Source organism: Nomascus leucogenys, chromosome 19 (assembly GCF_006542625.1).
Source record: "Nomascus leucogenys isolate Asia chromosome 19, Asia_NLE_v1, whole genome shotgun sequence".
NCBI classification, from domain to species: domain Eukaryota; kingdom Metazoa; phylum Chordata; class Mammalia; order Primates; family Hylobatidae; genus Nomascus; species Nomascus leucogenys.
Genome location: NC_044399.1, coordinates 198,054 through 214,064, shown reverse-complemented (window position 1 = coordinate 214,064; position 16,011 = coordinate 198,054). Strand labels below are relative to the sequence as shown.

The window sequence follows — 16,011 nt, the reverse complement described above, 5'->3', positions numbered from 1 at the left end:
GCTTCTCAGAGCCCCACAGATAAGTCTCTGCGTGTAACTGTGAGCGTGCAGTGATGTCACAGCAGTCGGCTATTTTTCGATGTTAACAGAAAGCACTGTTTGCTCTCCATGAAGCACTCTCAGATTCTGTCTGAGCCTGCATCCTAACAGCACTCGTGCCTGCTGTCTGAATGAGGGAGGGAGTCAGAACGGGAGCATGGGGTATCCAGAGTGGCTCCCTCAGGCTGTTCTCATCACAGCAGATCTGGTGCCCACCGAGATCATGGGGGCGCTGGAGGGTGGACACGTCCTTCCTGAAGGGACCACCCTCTGAGGGCACTTCTGACTCAGGTCACCGGCTGAGCTGAGCATCCCCTTTGGGCCTGGCTTCTCTTGGAACTTGCTCCTACCATGTCCTAGCAGCCACAGATAGTAAGGACCAGCCCTCAAGTGGACTGTGAGTACTGGAAAGGCAGAGACTTTCCCAAACTTCACACCTACGTCCACAGAGACTGATGAGACACCCATGAATGCTTCCTTTTCTGTAAAATGGGACAATGACAGGGCCTGTAACCACACAGGGTTTTCCTTTCAAGCACATAGACGGCACACACGTAATCGGTTAGTACTATCCAATGTTTGTTGAATAATTTAACTATCTGCCTGCCTGCCTGCCTGCCTGCCTTCCTCTCTCTCTCTCTCTCTCTCTCTCTCTTTCTTTCTTTCTTTCTTTCTTTCTTTCTTTCCTTTATTTTGAGGCAGAGTCTTGCTCTGTCGCCCAGACTGGAGTGCAGTGGAGCAATCTCAGCTCACTGCAACCTCCATCTCCTGGGTTCAAGTGATTCTCCTGCCTCAGCCTCCTAAGCAGCTGGGACTACAGGCGCCTGCCACCATGCTCGGCTAATTTTTTGTATTTTTAGTAGAGATGGGGTTTCACTGTGTTAACCAGGATAGTCTCGATCTCCTGACCTCGTGATCCGCCTGCCTCAGCCTCCCAAAGTGCTGGGATTATAGGCGTGAGCCACCGTGCCCGGCCATTTTTTTTTTTTTTTTTTTACAAAACCTGTACACATGCTATTATGGAATCATTTTCATAGCCATGGAAGGTGGTTGTCATCGCTCTCATTTTATCCGTAAAATAACCAAACCAGGGGAATTCTCCAGTAGGAGGCAGCCAGAGAGGGGCAGATTGGGAAGCGTCTGCTCCCACATCCAGGCAGCATGTTATTCGAAAGACAGAGTTCCCTACAGTCTGTCTTGTCTGCACATCCCTCAATAGGGAAAAAAGGAAGGTTCAGGAAAGATACTTGTTCTTGGTTTCACAAGTGCTTGGGTGGTAAAGTAAAGCCCACCTCACTGTAACATTCATCTGCATAACAAGCCATTGTTTTTAGGGCACTATACAAGATAGGCAAAGCACACATTATTTTCAATATACAGAGATGTTAGTGTCTTACCTAAGATCACACAGCTAGTGTGTGGTTGTCAGACTGGGTTCACTAGAAGCGGAGCCTGATACCAGTTCAAGTGCATGTGATATACTGAGCAAATGTTCTTCGGGGGAAGAAACTTAAGGTATAAGTGAAGCAGGGTAAAGAAGGGGAAAGGTCCAAGCAAGGCTGTTGCTTAAAGTTTAGTTAAACTCTTCTTCATCCATATTGATAGGTAGTTCAGGTTACTGACTCAAGGTCTGTTTTTTTTTTAATAGACACATTTATAGCTACATATTCCCTCTAGGCATTGCCCTGGCTGCCTTCCATGAGTGTGGGTATGTTGTGTCTTCATTTTCCTTAATCTCAAAATATTATCTAATTTCTCATATGATTTCTTCTTTGACCCATTTGTTATTTAGGAGTGTGTTGCTTAATGTCCACATATTTGTAAATTTCCCAAATTTATTGTCCTTGATTTCAAATTTCATTCCATTGGGGTCAAAGAAAATATTTTGTATAATTTCAGTCCTTTTAAATGGGTTAAGGCTTCTTTTATGGCCTCACATATAGACTCTTGTCCTGTACAATGTTCCATGTGTGCTGGAGAAGAACGTGTGTTCTGCGTTATTGGGTAAAGTGTTCTCCAGGAGTCCATTGGGTCTAGTTGGTTTACATGGTTGTTTAGTTGTTCCATATCCTTGATAATCTTATGACTAATTGCTCTCTTCATCATTAAAAGTGGGTTATTGACACATCGAGCTATTTTTGTTCAATTGTCTATGTCTTCCTTCTAGATTGTCAGTTTTTGATTCATGTATTTGGGTCTCCGATATTATGTGCTTATATAAATACATGTGTATTACTATGTTTATAATTGTTATATCTTTTTGGTTGATTGACCATTTTATCATTATAATATGTCCCTGTTTATTCCTAATTACATTTTTTGTTGTTTTAGGGTCCATTTCTTCTGATATAAATATTGCCACTCCAGCTTTCTTAGGTTGCCATCTGCATGACACATCTGTTTCCACCCTTTTACTGTCAATCTAATGGTAACTTTGAATCTGAAGCATGTCTCCTATGAGCATATAATTGGATGTTGTTGTTGTGGTTGTTGTTGTTTTATCCATGCTAATAATCTCTGCCTTTTTATTTGGTTTAATTCCTTCACATTTAATAGATTATTGATATCATTGGATTTATATTAGCCATTTCACTTTTTTCTATATCTCATGCCTTTTTTGTCCCTCTGTTTCTACTTTACTGTTTTCAATTAAGTGAACATTTTGTACTATGGCATTTTGATTCCTTTTATGCTTTTTTAACTGTATTTTTGAGTCATTTTCTTAATGGTTGTTCCAGAGCTTACAATATGTCTTAACTATTTCTAACTCTCATAGGGTTCTAGTCTTTTTTCTCCTTTTTTGTGCTATTACTGTTATACATATTAAATCTATATATGATACACACTCAGCAATTCATGATTATAGTTAATAATTTATATAATTTTATGTCTTTTAGAGAAACTCAGAGAATAATTGAGAGCAAGTATTTACTCATTGAACTTGCTATATTAACCTTTTTTATTTACCATTTTTGGTTCTATTCCATTGTTTCTGTTCATTCAAGTTACCATCTGGTGTCATTTCCCTACTCCAAGATAACTTTGCTCCCACCTGACTCTTCTGTATGGTTATTGTCTAGTATATAATATTTCTATATGTTACAGACTTAACATATAGAAAAAATTTATTTTTAAACCAAGTAAGAGAAAAGAGAAGAACTATGCATTTATACTATTATTTATAGTTAGATAATTATCTTTACTGGTGATTTTTTAAAGTGTGGATTTAAATTACTGTCTAGAGTCACTTGCTTTCAGCCTGAAGGACTTCGTTTAGAATTTATAATATTTCTTGTAAAGTGGTTCTACTAGCAATAAATTCTCTCAACTTAAAAAAAATTTTAATCTGGGAATGTCTTTATATCCCCTTCATTTTTGAAATATACTTTTGCTGATTATAAGATTCTAAGTTGACCAGTTCTTTCTTTCAGCATTTTGTCATCCTACTGTTTTCTGAAGTCTACTGTTTTTGAAGAGAAATCTATCTGTTATTCTAATTGGGGTTCCTTTTATGTGATGAGTCATTTTTCTCTTGCTCTTTTCAAGATTTTCTCTTGCATTTTAAGATTTTTTACAATTATCTATCTGGAGTGTATCTTTTTACATTTATTCTACTCAGAATTTTTTGAGCTTCTTGAGTGTAGGTTCATGTTTTTCATCAGATTGAGAATTTTCAGCCATTATTTCTTTGAGAAAATTTTCTGCTTCTTTCTCTTTTTCCTTGCCTTCTAGTACTTATATCACACATATGTTGGTGCACCTAATGGTGTCCCAGGTTTCTTGTGTTTCTGTCAATTTTTCTTCATTCTCTTTCTCTTAGTTTTTAAGACTTTCTATTATTCAAATTTACCAGTTCTTTGTTTTGCGTGCTCAGATCTACCGTTAAACTTCTCTAGTAAATTGTTCATGTTGCTTAATGTACTTTTTACCTCCAGAATTTCCATTTGGTTCTTTTACATAATTTTATGTTTTTATCAATATTTTCTATTCGATAAGATATTCTCATTGTACATTTTCCTACTTCTTAACCATAGTTTTCTTTAATTCTTTGAACATATTTATGACAGCTGTTTTAAAGTCTTTGTCTGCTAAATCTGATAGCTGGACCATCTGAACAGCAGTCATTCTCATCTGCTTCTTTTTTTAATTTTTTTTTCTATGTATGGGTCACACTCTCCCACTTCTCTGTTTGTCTTATTATTTTTGGTTGAGAATCAGAAATTTTAATATTATATTGTGTCAACTCTGGATGCTCAACCTCTCCCCCTAGGAGCCTCTTACTGTTTGCTTGCCATTTGTGCAGAGATATGGCTGGACTGTTTGAATGAATTCTGTGCCCCACTACTGTGAAGCCTCCAGTGTTGTCTATGGGCATGCATATAGTTTTCCTGAGATGACAGGTTCTGACTATCCCTGTCCCTGACCTGTCTGTTAAGCTGTTTGTCTCCATTGGTATTACACACTGTTGTTAGCCTCCACTAATTGCCTGCTGGTTGCTCCATTGTTTCCAACAATGCCCTGGGGACATAATTGCTCCACAGTTTGATCCAGTTAAAATGTGCTCCTGCGCACGGGTAGTCTTTGAGGCTCATTTCTATTTCAGGAGGGCTCTTCTTAGCTATCTCTGTCCCTGGTTCTCCCTGATAATTTTCTAGATCACCCATGGTTTAGCTTGTTGCTGTCATGGAGCTAAATACCTCATCTTACCTGTTTATCACCAAAAGCATCATTTTTGACAGCACCTTTGAACTTCCCCACTCTCTGTTCCAAAACCTTTCACTTCCCTTGGGGAGAGCTTTGGAGCTCTCTGCTCTTGCAGCCTGTCTCTCTCTCTGCCCAAGATCTCTGTGCCGTTGCTCCAGAGCTGGAGGCTGGGGCAGTGGCTCCCTTCTCTTGGAGTGACATCCCTGCAGCCTTGGGCAGGGTAGTAGCTTGGCTTGCCTCTGTCAGGGTGGAGCTTTTGCCCCACAGGTGAACTGGGGCAAGAGTGAGTGGGGCCCTGGTGCTCCTGGACTGTCGTGCTAGGCTGGAGCCTCCACTTACACATGGGTTCTGGGTGGAGGAAGGAAGCTCCAGACCTCTCAGCTGCTCTTGCCTGGAATGGAGCTTCTGTACAAGGAGCTGTGGGAAGAGAGATGCTGGCAAAAGCCTCTCCTGTGGAGATACTGCAGCCCTGAGCAGGGGCTGTGGGAAGGAAGTCTGTGTTCTTGCAAACCCCCTTCCCCAAGAGGAGCTTCCATCAGGCTGACCTGCAGTGGGGCACAGGTTGTAGCTCAAATGTCACCAACTCTCTCTGCCTTACCAATATTTAACAATGTTCATTGAATCAATGTGTCTTCATTTTCTTCACTTGCCATGTGCCCTTAAGACAATTTCCAGAAGTGTTAATTTTTAAAATAATTTTTACCAGTTATGGTTATTTTGCTGTGGAGAGGGTCTGTGGCCTCTTAATGCACCATTGCAGTGGCATTCTGATTTGTAGATACATTCTACAGTGGGATGGAGATTCAATTGTAATTGTTAAGTTTTAGCTCTTCTTTTGTTAGTTACAGAACATTGAACAAAGTACTTAATCTTCCTGAATCAAATCTGTAAAATAAAAAATTTTTAAGTTGAATAAAATGGTCTTTAAGTACCCCCTTTCCCTTCTGATATTTGTGACTGGCAACAAAGCTTGCCTGTTCTGGGCTAAAGTTGTGGTGCATTGTTTTGTGCCTGGGTCAGTCTCAGTTTTCCTCCAGACATCTCCCGTACCTTCCACATGGTGTATCCAGTGCTGCAAAAATGTTACATTTGCTCCAGGTTCTTCATCTGACCTTCCAAACACAGAAAGGGATGGGAGTACCACCTTCTTAATTATTTGTACTATTATTCTAGAATATCTGGGGAGATGCTAACCTATTAGTTGCAATGGATGCCTTAGGACATTCCTGCTTAATTCTCTTAGAGAATCCTGGTGGAAAAAGATTGCAGTCTTAATTGTGTGTTCATTAATGCCCTGTTCTTAAGTTCAGTTCTCTTAACTAACAAGGTCTAGTTGTGCAAAGGATGCTGCTTAACAGCCACTGCTGTCTGAGGCTGCTCCTGGATAGCTTATTGCATTGTGCCGTGGTTTCACTGGAGAGTGAATGTCAGACTCATTCTTCTAGGGGCATAAGTGTAAGTGACCCTAAGCTTAGCCAGAAGGCCGGCATAGGGTTAATTTATGTTTGATGATCTCAACCTTTAGACTCCCAGATGCTGCAGGGTGGAGAGTTCCCTGGTTCTTGGGACATCAGAGGTACTGAATAATTGTCTAAATTAGTGACTGAATACCTGTATCTGGGTTAGGGATTAATTTGGAGGAGGGGGAAGTTTTTGTGGTAAAGAGAGAGAGATTAGTAAAGAGAGTTGAGATTGTGAGAAGTGAAGATGTGAAAGTGGTCTGAGGAAAGATAATGCTACATTTGCTTTAAATACCACTAACGGTTTCTTTTTGGATGACAGTTGTAGCAAAGCGCAAAGCTCAGAAAGTCCTGCTGCTGGCTTGGCTTTGGACGTGTACAGTCCTTTGCTGTGTTTCCAGAGCCAGAGCTCACACTGGGTCATCAAGCCAGAGCAGTCTGGCTTTTACTCAAGACTGGAATTTGAAAAAACAAAAATGACTGCTTTTTCCAGGGAGAATTTAGATGGGCCCTTTCACTTTACTGAAGAGGAAGGTATTTGGGTTTAAGTTGAGGATAAATTATTGTTAGGGATCAGAGTCCAGTTTCTAAGTCCCCTAAGAGCGGGATGTAAGGAAAAGATCTGTTGGTCTGAGGAATGGAGGGTGTTGCTGGAAGGACCCTCCACTTAAGCTTGGTTTGCATATTGAGACTGGCCATGCCACACACACACACACACACACACACACACACACACACACACACAAGGAGGGAGGAAAAGGTTTATTCCCCATGTAGTGAGGCTTTTGGGGAGGCGGGGGCAGGCTCCAAGGCCAGCCCAAGAGTGGCGTGAGAGAACGGCAGGGCGGAGGAGGGAGCCCAGCTTTCTTAGCGGGTTGTCCAGATGTGGGGCTTAAAGGCTGACAGCAGTCAGTCATCCAAAAGGGGGTAAAGCTCTGACAGGACGACAGCCCGGGACTCAGCTGTGTGGGTGTGAAGCAGGCTGACCACACGAGAGGGACATGGGGTGGCACCCTCTCAGGAGATGCTTTCAGGAAATTCAGTCGCAGAGAAGAGGGACATTTCTCTCCCACAGCTTCCCCTGCATGGCAACTGTGGTTTCTCACATTCTTATATTTAAGAATTTATTTAATTGAAACACTTGCATCTGAGTTACTAAGTTTTATTTTTTAATTTTATTTTTTGATTTATAGTGGACTACGTATTTTCCTGGTACTTGTAATAATTTAATACATGCATACGATTTGTAAAGATCAAATCAGTATGATTGGGATATCTGTCACCTTAAATATTTGTCATTTCTTTAGGCTGGAAGCATTCAAGTTCTTTTCTAGCTATGTTGAAATAGTTAATAGATTATTGTGAACCATAGTCACCCTACTGATCTTATAAATAAAACACAAGTCTTATTTCTTCGATCAGACTGTTATATAGTTGAGTTTTAATGCAGACTTCTAAAGAAGTCTTATCAAATGCTTACAGGGTTTTCTGAGAGTGCTGTCCCAATGTGTTGTTCAGCTCCTCCAGATTCCTGCAGGAAATCTGTCTTGCTCCTTCTTCTAAGCTGTGGAAATAAACTGAGGGCCATTGCTGCTCACAGGTCCGCCAAGCTGTCTGCAGAGCTTTTGACCTGGTTCTCGGGCTAATTGGTAGTGTCACCAAAAAACACAATATTCTCTTATTCTTATTTCAAAAGAACTAAAGAGAGATCAGACCAAAAAAAATCAAAAGATTTTTTTTTTCCTTCAGCTGCCTCTCATAGCTTGGCCTTACTTAACTGTACCACGATGTACCAAGCAGAAGTGGAACATAAGAGCCAGTGTAGCTACAAGGTCATGGGTAGAAATTTGTATTTTCCGAGTGTGTATGTGGCAAGCATTACACAAGGCAAATTTGTTATCTAAAAATACATATAAGATACAGGTTATACAATCACTGGTGAAAATGCTTAACTTTGCGTAAGAAAAGCTAAATAATTATCTGCCATTCAGCACCATAATCCTCAGAAATTGTCTATATGTAAAATAAAATGAACAGTTGGCAAGAGTCAAGCTGAAGCATCTTGTGTGGGTCAGCTATCTGGTAGATTTAGTTTGCCCTAGAGATCTGAAGTGTATTTTATTTCATAAAATGATTCAAATTGAACATTATTAAGAACATACTTGTATCAGGAACTCTCTTAGGGCCTTTCAAGTATAATCTCATTTGGTTATAACAGGATTTTTCTGTCACTCATATGAAAATGTTGACTTGAGAGCATTGATTTGATTAAAAAATGTGAATAACTGTATAATGAAGGCATATTTTAAACACGAGTCTGCTTGACCTTTGCATGTTTTATTGAACTGATTTCAATTCATCCCTAAACAGCCTTGAATGTGTGCCACTATTATTACACCCATTTTCCAGAGAAGGAAATTGCAGCTTTCAGCAGCTCAGTGATTTGCCCAAGGTCGCACAGCATGCAAAAGGGAGTAGTGGAGTTCCCACCTATTTTTAATTTTGAGCCCAAATTCTTAGCCCCATGCCAGCACTGTTTCAACTTCCCAGGTACACTTGACGCCTATACCTGATTCTCACAGTAGTTCCATGAGTTATAGGTCCTAGTAAGCAAATTTTAAACACAGAATGGTCAGAGACACAAAGACTGGTTAAAAGACCCCAAAGTCCACAGCTCTTGAGAAGTGGAGCTGGGATGGACATTGGTTCTCCACACCCAGGGGTGCCCTGGCCCATGCTGCCTCCCCTGGCCCATGCTGCCTCTCATTTGATGGGTCATGTTATTTTTCAGTTCTAACTTTGGGCTTCCACACTGCAGTGATGAATTTGAGAAACAAATACTTTCACTATGTTGACTTGCCTTGAGCATTCAGTTGAATCTCGTTGTAGTTTCTTCTTTTATTTAGAGAAAAATTAAGACAGCTGGGCTCAGTGGCTCATGTCTGTAATCCAGCACTTTGGGAGGCCGAGGCGGGTGGATCACCTGAGGTCAGGAGTTCAAGACTAGCCTGGCCAACATGGCGAAACCCCATCTCTACTAAAAATACAAAAAATTAGCCGGGTGTGGTGGTGGACGCCTGTAATACCAGCTACTCAGGAGGCTGAGACAGGAGAATCACCTGAACCCAGGAGGCAGAGGTTGCAGTGAGCTCAGATCACGCCACTGCACTCTAGCCTAGGCAACAATAGTGAAACTCTTTCTCAAGAAAAAAAAAAAAGAAAAATTAAGTCATGGAAATAGACAGTCCTAATGGAAACTACTTTGCTTTCTGATATGTTGAGCTTCTGTGACCTACAGTGAAGTGGCCCAGGTTCAGCTTCCAGCAAGGAGCACACCGCTGGCCAGAAGGAGAGTGTAGAAAGTCTCTCAGGACCTTCAGCCCCATCGTCCCTGGTGCTGTGCTCTTTGGGCTTGGCCTTTACGGAGTGTTTAATCTGATGAGATCAGAGAGCATGTTGGATCCCTTCCAACAACCTTTGTTTGACTTGTTAGCGCTGACAGTTTACCTAACCCCACTAAACCTTAGGATCACCACCTACATGACCAGGTTGTGTGGAAGATGAAAGGACATGATGCAGGTAAACCTCATAGTATACACATGGTGCACAGTAAATGCTCGCTGAGGTTTGTTGTAATTACCTGTGGCAATATTGGCTTCATAATTCATCAGCTCAAAATAAAAATATGGCTCTCGTCTCACATTCTTTCCTGTCTCTGTTGATGTTTTGCTACAATGCATATGGTGTAGTTGAGTGTTAGTCAAGATGAATTTTAAATGATATTTAGTCTTAACGATTTTTAAATCAATGAGTTTCTACACTTTAGGTATCAGACTTGGTGATAATTCTGAATTATGACCGTGCTGTAGAAGCTTTTGCAAAAGGCGGAAATCTAACCCTCGGAGGGAACTTGACTGTGGCGGTTGGGCCCTTGGGAAGGTGAGTTCTTTAAATAGATGTTAGACAGTAAAGGTTTAACAACTGCATATTTTATTTTGCATTAATAGGAACTTGAATTAAAATGAACAGATTTGTACATCCCCAGATTTATACGTGCCCAGAAGATTCGAGGTCATCACAAATAGGAAATTCGCAAAACACAGCCAGTGAGATAAGCTAGAAAATCTGAAACCAGAACACACGAGAAATAATGAAATGTTTTAGAAGCATAGGCCATTGTATCTGTCAGACTTGAACATAAAATCCACCTTAAGCTTTGAGAGAGCCAAAGGCAAGTCAGATTTTATGATAAAGTTCAGCTTTGACTAGGAAGGAAAGAGCCTTTTTCAAAGTAAATCATAAAAATTGGATATGGATTTGTTTTTTTGAGCTGTGTTTACAGTACTTAAAGTGTATTTTTCTTCTCTATTAATGAAATGCTAGTCTTGGATTAATTGTGCAGTGTAGAGATATTTTATACCCACACTATTTATAGAAGTTACACAGTAAAATCATCTAAAAATGTTTCTTGGTTCCATGAAAATACTCAATGCAAAAATAATCCAAATTCTTTAGCACTCTTGAGATGTATTTCCCAGTTTTAAGTGTGGAAGATCCAGTTGGAAAATACCAGAATTACAAATTTTTAAAACATATTTACACATGCTGCACTGTATTCTTTTGCAACACAGTTCTATATTACCAGAGCCTTCTGTAATAATTTCATGTATGTTTTTCCCCCTGGCCTGTTTTTCCTCTAGGCCACATTAAAACATCTAATTTAGGCCTACAGTAAGTAAAACATAGAAACAGCTGAAGAAGGTACAGAACAAAATAATTCATTTGATTTTTTTTAATTTTAGTATTATTATACTTTAAGTTTTAGGGTAATAAAATTAAAAAAAAGGAAAGTTAAAAGAAAAAAAGACTGTCAAAAAAAGAAAACAAAAACCAAAAAACACTAAGTGATGACTGCATGAAAAATAAGTAAAAAATATTACAGCATGCAATACAGGATTCAATGAAGTATATTTATTATTAAATGTGTTTCAATATCAAAAAAATAATAATTCATTTGAGCTAGAAGGAGAGTGCTATTTAAATAGTTATCCTCGGGCTTAGAGCTGCTCACAGCTTTGTGATGCAAAATCTTGTGCTTTGCAGGAACTTGGAAGGAAACGTGGCCCTGAGAAGCTCCGCTGCCGTCTTCACGTACTGCAAGTCGAGGGGACTCTTTGCAGGCGTGTCTTTAGAAGGGAGCTGTTTGATTGAAAGGAAGGAAACTAATAGAAAGTCAGTTCAAGTTAAAGTGATTTTAATTGAAAGTGTGATGAGAAAATAGTACTTCAAAAGTTGATACAATTTGCAGATTACATTTATATATTCTTTTTACAACATGTGGTTTTAAGTGTGTATCTTACATTTAAAAATTAAATATACAAATAATATATGCTCATAGAAAATGCAGAAGACACACAAAAAGTAAAAAAACATTCGATCCCTTTAAAAGACTAACACAATTCACATTTTGCTTTACTGCCTTCCAACATTTTCCTAAGCATAATTTTTTTTGTTTTGCCATATGTGATGGTAATCACCGTATATATTCAATTGTAAATGCTGTTTTTTCCACTTCGCATTTTAAGATAGCTGGAAACCATCATTCTCAGCAAACTATCACAAGGACAGAAAACCAAACACCACATGTTCTCATTCATAGGTGGAAATTGAACAATGAGAACACTTGGACACAGGGAGGGGAACATCACACACTGGGGCCTGTCAGGGGGTTGGGGGCTGGGGGAGGGAGAGCGTTAGGAGAAATACCCAATGTAGACGACGAGTTGATGGGTGCAGCACACCAACATGGCACATGGATACCTAGCAACAAACCTGAACATTGTGCACATGTTCCCCAGAACTTAAAGTATATTAAAAAAAAAAAAAGAAACATAAGCATAAGTTAGTAATACTTAGTTGGATGCACCGATTTCAGTGATTTTCAGATGTTTGTGGAAAGCACACCAGTTACAACTCATGGGTCAATCAGTATTCCTTGTTGTGAGGTTTCCTGTTCTACACTCCACCTTTGTCTTTTCTCCATGTCAAATAGAGACCAATTTAAAATACAGAAATACAGTTTGATTAAAAAAAAAAAAAAAAAAAGAATCTGGAAGTATCCTAAGAGGTAAAGGGAAACTTCTACTTTAAATTGGCATCTGGCTAATTTTTCCCAAAGATGCAAATTAAGTGGCTCTTACAAATTGCCACTAAAATATGTGTAAAGGCCCAGAAAGAGATAAAAAGCTAAGAGTGACAGCAGGACTTCTTCCAGAACCTGCAGAAGTTCCTTCATTGCCAGCCTGATCGGGCTGGCACCGCTGGCATTGGCTGTTCACATTCACCACGCATGGCAGACAGACCCGCCACTATCTGAGACAAAGCATGCAGTGTTTACCCCACCGAGTCACTCAGGAATTCAACAACACTATTTGATAAAGCTAAACATAAACCACGAGAGGTAGAAAATAGGAGGGATGGGGAAAAATAAGGTTTGCAGAACTATTCATCTTATAAAATCAAAAGTGATGTGTTAACTCCTGGTTTTATTAATTTGAGAAAAGTTAACAAAAGAATGCTTTTAGAAACTTCTAGTTTGAGGCTGTTGGCAGGCCTTCCCACTAAAGTTCAACTAAACCCTGGATAAACTAAAACAAATATGTTGCTTAATGAATGGCAGGGCCTCCAAGCATGTAAGGCAAATGTTTATTTAATCTTGATAAAAATAAATATTTTAAGGAAATTACAAAGCCACAGTTATAGGTACCATTTTTTAAAGAAACTTAAAAAGTAAAAACCTATAAAGATGTATGTGCTTGTGTATATTTATATGTGTTTATATATGAATATGTGTACGTATATATGGGCAAGTCTAAGTATTTCTATGATAATGTGGATGTGCTTCTTATATTAATAAAGAAAGGATACATACAAGGATATTTATGGTAGCTGCCTGTAGAGGTGAACTTTAGGGTACATTTAAGGCTTGAACATGGGATATTGCTTAAAGTTAGTGTTTAAAAAGTAGTGTATATGAAGTGCTATGTATGAATGATTATATATACACACCATGTGCGCACACATGCTATGTTTAACTCTAGAAAAGATTTGTGTATATTAAAATGTTTTTAATTTTATATTTCCCATTAGATTTTATTGTCAAGATATCCGAGCTTATGACATTTTATTTGGAGATACACCGCAGCCTGCTGAAGCCGAAGATCTTTATGAAATTCTTGATTCCTTTACTGAAAAGTATGAAAATGAAGGACAGCGAATCAATGCAAGAAAAGCAGCAAAGGAGCAGAGGAAGTCTTCTGTACCGTGTGGTTTTATGTTTCACTCAGTATTCTCAGAAATCTCTTTCTGTAGAACATTCTGTCCCTGATGTCAGGTTCCTAAGAACCTACTAAGCCTCCGTCGTAGTTTCACTGACTTCACGTTCTTGGGAAAAGGTCATGCTACCTTGACATTTCCTCTATACAAATTTCAGGGAAAAACATAATTTGTCTTCTGTGATTGCATTTCTCCAAGGATGGAACTTTGTTGTATCAATAATACAAATAATATTTGGGAGGCCGAGGCAGGTGGATCACTTGAGATCAGGAGTTTCAGACCAGCCTGGTCAACATGGCAAAACCCCCTCTCTACCATAAAAATAGAAACATTAGCTGGGCATGGTGGTGTGTGCCCATAATCTCAGCTACTCAGGAGGCTGAAACAGGAGGTCACTTGAGCCCATGAGGTTGCACTGAGCCAATATCATGCCATTGCACTCAGCCTAGGCAACAGAGCAAGACCTTGTCTCAATAATAATAATGCGAATAATAGTTGCAGATACTGACGCCTTTGTACGTTAATAGTTGCAGATACTGACGCCTTTGTACTGATGCCTTGGGGCACCAAGGGATTTGTGTGCATTGTTCATGAGGTTCCACAGCACCTTTCAGAGTTGGTTTGATGCCTGTTTCATGGAATAAAAACTGAAGCCTAGAGTTTGTCTGCCACTGCCTGTGCCAGTCGCTTGCTAAGCCAATTACTACACCACCGTCCCTGCAGCTCCCTAAGATCTTGCACAGGTGGTCAGAGGTGCCTGGGGGAGATTAGCTTCCAGGCATGAGAAGAGCACACCCTGTCCACATCTGAGTCTTGTCATCCAGTTCAATTACATAGAGTCCAGAGGGGTGCATGTGAGCTTTGAGAGTGCCTCATTAATACGCACATATGATAAAAGTTTGCTACATAAGCTCATTAGAAAAGAGTTATATGTGCCTAAGTAAAAACAAGATTTTAAAATTATGTGTATTTATCTTTTTGTTTCTCGCAGGCTAAAGAATTACCTCCAAAGCCATTATCAAGACCACAGCAGTCATCTTCACCAGTCCAGCTGAACTCTGGCTCTCAAAGTAAATATTTTTGTTGCAATTCAAATACAATTGTAATTAAGTAATTATTAAATGTTATCGTTAAGAAGTCAAGATACATTGTTAAACTTCAGAGTTAAATAGAAAAACTAACATATTTAAGAGTAAAATAAGTGCTCAGCCTCTTCTAAATACGAGACAAATTGTCATTGCTTATAATTTGTGAAAACTTCTGTTTCTATTCATAAGACACTTTCTTAAATCTACAAAGATAGTTATCTTTAAAGGTTTTCTCATTTTCTGTGTCATTTCTTCCAAAAACCGTCATCCTCCTGATTTGAAATGAGAACAAAATAAGCCTGTTTTTTTCTTATCATACTCACATATTTATAATTCTGAATATCAGTTTTGACATATGTTCTTTGGAGCTCAGGAATTCATAAGGTGGTTTTTAAACTAGATGACATTTATAAAGCACCAGGTTTTGGTCTTTATCTTTCTTTCTATCATTCATTTTTGTGAATCACTTGTGTTTCTGTTTTTCGTTATGTGGAGGTTACCAGTAAATAGGAATATGTTGAAGTAGGGACTTTCATGTGATGACTGACTTATACAAGAGTCATTGTGCTGTGGCTTTGGGTGCACAAAGGTGACTTTAATGTAGATCTTGCCTTTAGAGAACTTTTAGAACAAGAGGAGAGAGATTACGTGTATTAACATAACTGCTATTAGTGGGAGAAGGCATATGATAAGTTCTGCGGGGAGTAAATAGTAAAGCTCTGCAGAAGGCAGGAAGCGCATCCTCGGCCTCCTCCTTGATTTTCTGTAATCGTTTTCCCCAGTTTTGAGCCCATGTCCCTCATATGATTCTTGGCTGTGCCTTTGTCTGGTCTAAATGTAACCCTCCCAGGAAGATGCTCAGGAACCAGGCCTATTCCTCATTACCCGTCTGCCTCCTGCCTCTGCGTCTGTCTCCTGTTCTTTTGGGATGAGGCGTGGTCCACTGCTGATTCATGTTCAGATGATTGATTTACTGAAACTCATATTTGCAGTGACTAATGAGATATGAGCACTGAATTTATTTTTATTTTAGATCTGAGTGATTATATAAAATTTGACCCATATGTATGTTTTAAAATATATAAAATGTCCTCACTGAGAATGGATACCTGCATATGCATGTATAAAATCCTCTCATTTATAAAAATTCTAGTCCTCTTAGTATCAAGTCCTTATCAGTGCGGATTTAAAAATGATTGTGGACCTTACCTCAAAAAATTCATTTCAGTTAACAATTGAAAAGCTCTGAAGGTTGTTTCTGCTGTGTAACCCCCTTGTGTGAGCTTTCTAAAAACAGGCCCTTTGCCTGTGCCAGCTTCCGGATCTGTTTCCCACGGTGACCATGTGTGTTCCCCGAACCCTTCCTTGGGGAGATGGGCGGTGCC

At 39.3% G+C, this 16,011-nt stretch overlaps 1 protein-coding gene across 3 annotated transcripts in view; it reads left to right on the top strand.

Moving 5' to 3' along the window:
- Positions 1-16,011, top strand: part of SH3YL1 (SH3 and SYLF domain containing 1) — a 45,436-nt gene that overhangs the window by 19,047 nt on the left and 10,378 nt on the right. For all 3 annotated transcript variants that reach the window (XM_030800635.1, XM_030800634.1, XM_030800632.1), the window contains 4 exons: positions 10,030-10,142; positions 11,307-11,435; positions 13,353-13,521; positions 14,530-14,608. In XM_030800635.1, the coding sequence (XP_030656495.1) occupies positions 10,030-10,142; positions 11,307-11,435; positions 13,353-13,521; positions 14,530-14,608 (490 nt within the window). The remainder of the gene's footprint in view (positions 1-10,029; positions 10,143-11,306; positions 11,436-13,352; positions 13,522-14,529; positions 14,609-16,011) is intronic.